A 7,585-nucleotide genomic window follows, 5' to 3' on the forward strand; every position below is an offset into this window, starting at 1 on the left:
GCACACTCACACACACTCACACACTCACACACTCACACAGACTCACACAGACTCACACACTCACGCACACTCACGCACACTCACGCACACTCACACACACTCACACACTCACGCACACTCACGCACACTCACGCACACTCACACACTCACACACTCACACACACACTCACACACACTCACACACATTCACACAGACTCACACAGACTCACACAGACTCACGCACACTCACCCACACTCACCCTCACTCACACACACTCACACACACTCACACTCACACACACTCACACACATTCACACACTTACTCACACTCACTAACACACACTCACACTCACTCACACTTGCTTACACACTTGCTCACACTCACTCACACACTCACACACACTCACACACACTCACACACACTCACACACACTCACACACACACACTAACACACTCACACACTCACACACACTCACACACACTCACACACACTCACACACACTCACACACACTCACGCACACTCACGCACACTCACGCACACTCACGCACACTCACGCACACTCACCCACACTCACCCACACTCACCCACACTCACACTCACACACACTCACACACACTCACACACACTCACACACACTCACACACACTCACACACACTCATACACACTCACACACACTCATACACACTCACACACACTAACACACACTAACACACACTCACACACACTCACACACTCACACACTCACACACACTCACACACTCACACACACACACACACTCACACACACACTCACGCTCACTCACTCTCACTCACACACACTCACACACACTCACTCTCACTCACACACATTCACACACACTCACACACACTCACACACACTCACGCACACTCACGCACACTCACGCACACTCACACACACTCACACACACTCACACACACTCTCACACTCACACTCACACACACACTCACGCACACTCACGCACACTCACGCACACTCACGCACACTCACGCACACTCACCCACACTCACACACACTCACACACACTCACACACACTCACACACTCACACACTCACACTCACACTCACACTCACACACACTCACACTCACACACACTCACACGCACACACGCACACTCACACACACTCACACACACACTCACACACACACACTCACACATACTTACACACTCACACACACTCACACACTCACACACTCACACAGTCACACAGTCACACACACTCACACACACTCACACACACTCACACACTCACACACTCACACACATTCACACACACTCACACACACTCACACACACACACACTCACACACTCACACTCACACACACTCACACACACTCACACACTCACACACACTCACACACACTCACACACACTCACACACACTCACACACTCACACAGTCACACAGTCACACACACTCACACACACTCTCACACTCACACACACTCACACACACTCACGCACACTCACGCACACTCACGCACACTCACACTCACACACACTCACACACACTCACGCACACTCACGCACACTCACGCACACTCACACACACTCACACACACTCACACACATTCACACAGACTCACACAGACTCACACAGACTCACGCACACTCACCCACACTCACCCACACTCACACACTCACACACACTCACACACACTCACACACACTCACACACACTCACACACACTCACACACACTCACACACTCACACACTCACACACACTCACGCACACTCACGCACTCTCACGCACACTCACGCACACTCACACACACTCACACACACTAACACACACTCACACACTCACGCACACTCACGCACACTCACGCACACTCACGCACACTCACGCACACTCACGCACACTCACGCACACTCACGCACACTCACGCACACTCACGCACACTCACGCACACTCACGCACACTCACACACACTCACACTCACACACACTCACACACACTCACACACACTCACACACACTCACACACACTCACACACACTCACACACACTCACACACTCACACACACTCACACACTTACACACTCACACACTCACACACTTACACAGTCACACACACTCACACACACACTCACACACTCACACACACTCACTCACACTTACTTACACTCAGTCACACACTCACTCACACTCAAACACACTCACGCACACTCACGCACACTCACGCACACTCACGCACACTCACGCACACTCACGCACACACACACTCACGCACTCACGCACTCACACACTCACACGCACTCACACACACTCACACACTCACACACTCACACACACTCACACACACTCACATACACTCACACACTCACACACACTCACACACTCACACACACTGACGCACACTCACGCACACTCACGCACACTCACGCACACTCACGCACACTCACGCACTCACACACTCACACAGACTCACACACTCACACAGACTCACACACTCACACACACTCACACACTCACACACACACTCACACACACTCACACACACACTCACACATACTTACACACTCACACACACTCACACACACTCACACACACTCACACACACTCACACACACTCACACACACTCACGCACACTCACGCACACTCACGCACACTCACGCACACTCACTCTCACTCACACTCACTCTCACTGACCCACACTCACACTCACTCACACACTCACTCACACTCACTCACACTTACTTACACTCAGTCACACACTCACTCACACACTCACACACTCACACACACTCACACACACTCACACACACTCACACACACTCACACACACTCACACACACTCACACACTCACACACACTCACGCACACTCACGCACACTCACGCACACTCACGCACACTCACGCACACTCACGCACACTCACACACACTCACACACACTCACACACTCACGCACACTCACACACACTCACACACACTCACACACACTCACGCACACTCACGCACACTCACGCACACTCACGCACACTCACACACTCACACACACTCACACACACTCACACACACTCACACACACTCACGCACACTCACGCACACTCACGCACACTCACGCACACTCACGCACACTCACACACACTCACACACACTCACACACACTCACACACACTCACACACACTCACACACTTACACACTCACACACTCACACAGTCACACACAGTCACACACACACTCACACACACTCACACACACTCACACACTCACACACTCACACACACTCACACACACTCACACACACTCACACACACTCACACACACTCACGCACACTCACGCACACTCACGCACACTCACGCACACTCACTCTCACTCACACTCACTCTCACTGACCCACACTCACACTCACTCACACACTCACTCACACTCACTCACACTTACTTACACTCAGTCACACACTCACTCACACACTCACACACTCACACACACTCACACACACTCACACACACTCACACACACTCACACACACTCACACACACTCACACACTCACACACTCACACACACTCACGCACACTCACGCACTCTCACGCACACTCACGCACACTCACACACACTCACACACACTAACACACACTCACACACACTCACACACTCACGCACACTCACGCACACTCACGCACACTCACGCACACTCACGCACACTCACGCACACTCACGCACACTCACGCACACTCACGCACACTCACACACACTCACACTCACACACACTCACACACACTCACACACACTCACACACACTCACACACACTCACACACACTCACACACACTCACACACTCACACACACTCACACACTTACACACTCACACACTCACACATTTACACAGTCACACACACTCACACACACACTCACACACACTCACACACTCACACACACTCACTCACACTTACTTACACTCAGTCACACACTCACTCACACTCAAACACACTCACGCACACTCACGCACACTCACGCACACTCACGCACACTCACGCACACTCACGCACACACACACTCACGCACTCACGCACTCACACACTCACACGCACTCACACACACTCACACACTCACACACTCACACACACTCACACACACTCACATACACTCACACACTCACACACACTCACACACTCACACACACTGACGCACACTCACGCACACTCACGCACACTCACGCACACTCACGCACACTCACGCACACTCACGCACACTCACGCACTCACACACTCACACAGACTCACACACTCACACAGACTCACACACTCACACACACTCACACACTCACACACACACTCACACACACACTCACACACACACTTACACACTCACACACACTCACACACACTCACACACACTCACACACACTCACACACACTCACACACACTCACACACACTCACGCACACTCACGCACACTCACGCACACTCACGCACACTCACTCTCACTCACACTCACTCTCACTGACCCACACTCACACTCACTCACACACTCACTCACACTCACTCACACTTACTTACACTCAGTCACACACTCACTCACACACTCACACACTCACACACACTCACACACACTCACACACACTCACACACACTCACACACACTCACACACACTCACACACACTCACACACTCACACACACTCACGCACACTCACGCACACTCACGCACACTCACGCACACTCACGCACACTCACGCACACTCACACACACTCACACACACTCACACACTCACGCACACTCACACACACTCACACACACTCACACACACTCACGCACACTCACGCACACTCACGCACACTCACGCACACTCACACACTCACACACACTCACACACACTCACACACACTCACACACACTCACGCACACTCACGCACACTCACGCACACTCACGCACACTCACGCACACTCACACACACTCACACACACTCACACACACTCACACACACTCACACACACTCACACACTTACACACTCACACACACACTCACGCACACTCACGCACACTCACGCACACTCACACACACTCACACACACTCACACACACTCACACACTCTCACACACTCACACACTCACGCACACTCACGCACACTCACACACTCACACACACTCACACACACTCATACACAGTCACACACTCACACACACTCACACAGACTCACACACTCACACACTCACACACTCACACACACTCATACACGCACTCACACGCACTCACACGCACTCACACGCACTCACACGCACTCACACACGCACTCACACGCACTCACACACACTCACACTCACACACTCACACACTTACACAGTCACACACACTCACACACACACTCACACACACTCACACACTCACACACACTCACTCACACTTACTTACACTCAGTCACACACTCACTCACACTCAAACACACTCACGCACACTCACGCACACTCACGCACACTCACGCACACACACGCACACTCACCCACACTCACCCACACTCACGCACACTCACGCACACTCACGCACACTCACGCACACTCACGCACACTCACGCACACTCACACACACTCACACACTCACACACACTCACACACTCACACACTCACACACACTCACACACACTCACACACACTCACACACACTCACACACTCACACACACTCACACACTCACGCACACTCACGCACACTCACACACTCACACACACTCACATACTCACACACACTCATACACAGTCACGCACACTCACGCACACTCACGCACACTCACGCACACTCACGCACACTCACGCACACTCACGCACACTCACGCACACTCACGCACACTCACACACACTCTCACACTCACACTCACACACACACTCACACACTCACGCACACTCACGCACACTCTCACACTCACACTCACACACACACTCACACAGACTCACACACACTCACACACTCACACACACACTCACGCACACTCACGCACACTCACGCACACTCACACACACTCACACACACTCACACACACTCACACACTCACACACACTCACACACTCACGCACACTCACGCACACTCACACACTCACACACACTCACACACACTCATACACAGTCACACACACTCACACACACTCACGCACACTCACGCACACTCACGCACACTCACGCACACTCACGCACACTCACGCACATTCACGCACACTCACTCTCACTCACACTCACTCTCACTGACCCACACTCACACTCACTCACACACTCACTCACACTCACTCACACTTACTTACACTCAGTCACACTCACATACTCACACACTCACACTCATTCACACTCACACACTCACTTACACTCACTCACACTCATTCGCACTCACTCACGCTCACTCACGCTCACTCACGCTCACTCACTCTCACTCACACTCACTCACACTGACTCACTCACTCACACTGACTCACTCACTCACACTCACTCGATAATTAACTTGCATTCACACACTCACTCACCCTCACACACTCACTCACAGTCACTCACACTCACTCAAACTCAGACTCAGACTCAGACTCAGTCTCAGACTCAGACTCAGACTCAGACTCAGACTCAGACTCAGACTCAGACTCAGACTCAGACTCAGACTCAGACTCAGACTCAGACTCAGACTCAGACTCAGACTCAGACTCAGACTCAGACTCAGACTCAGACTCAGACTCAGACTCAGACTCAGACTCAGACTCAGACTCAGACTCAGACTCAGACTCAGACTCAGACTCAGACTCAGACTCAGACTCAGACTCAGACTCAGACTCAGACTCAGACTCAGACTCAGACTCAGACTCAGACTCAGACTCAGACTCAGACTCAGACTCAGACTCAGACTCAGACTCAGACTCAGACTCAGACTCAGACTCAGACTCAGACTCAGACTCAGACTCAGACTCAGACTCAGACTCAGACTCAGACTCAGACTCAGACTCAGACTCAGACTCAGACTCAGACTCAGACTCAGACTCAGACTCAGACTCAGACTCAGACTCAGACTCAGACTCAGACTCAGACTCAGACTCAGACTCAGACTCAGACTCAGACTCAGACTCAGACTCAGACTCAGACTCAGACTCAGACTCAGACTCAGACTCAGACTCAGACTCAGACTCAGACTCAGACTCAGACTCAGACTCAGACTCAGACTCAGACTCAGACTCAAACTCAAACTCAAACTCAAACTCAAACTCAAACTCAAATTCAAACCTAAACTTAAACTTAAACTTAAACTTAAACTTAAACTTAAACTTAAACTTAAACTTAACGTATACGCACACACAAACGTACATAACGTAACGTAACGTACACGCATGCGTACGCACGTAATGTAAACACACACATATGTATGTAACGTGCACATACATACACGTGCATAACGTTCGCACACGCATGCGTACGTAACGTACGCACACACACGTACATAACATAACGTATACACACACATACGTACGTGACGTATGCCATGCGTACGCACGTAATAGCGTACTTTTTTTTTTTGCTATGCTACGTGCGAGCGAGAGAGAACGCAGAGGTCACGGAACAGAGTATGTCTCTTTTTACGTGTATCTTTACTCCACTCCACTCCTTAA

General features: G+C 51.3%; 1 protein-coding gene across 1 annotated transcript; it reads left to right on the forward strand.

The window, feature by feature from the left end:
* Positions 1 to 6,534: 6,534 nt before the first annotated feature.
* On the forward strand, positions 6,535 to 7,206 carry LOC138941292 (uncharacterized; the record flags this gene model as incomplete). Its single annotated transcript, XM_070310849.1, has 1 exon — positions 6,535 to 7,206. A coding segment is annotated over one exon (672 nt), but the record flags the coding sequence as incomplete, so codon positions are not given.
* Positions 7,207 to 7,585: the final 379 nt, after the last annotated feature.

The sequence above is a fragment of the Polyergus mexicanus genome, unplaced genomic scaffold (genome assembly GCF_030449975.1).
Source record: "Polyergus mexicanus isolate NDT 795.1 unplaced genomic scaffold, iyPolMexi1.0 SCAF_18, whole genome shotgun sequence".
NCBI classification, from domain to species: domain Eukaryota; kingdom Metazoa; phylum Arthropoda; class Insecta; order Hymenoptera; family Formicidae; genus Polyergus; species Polyergus mexicanus.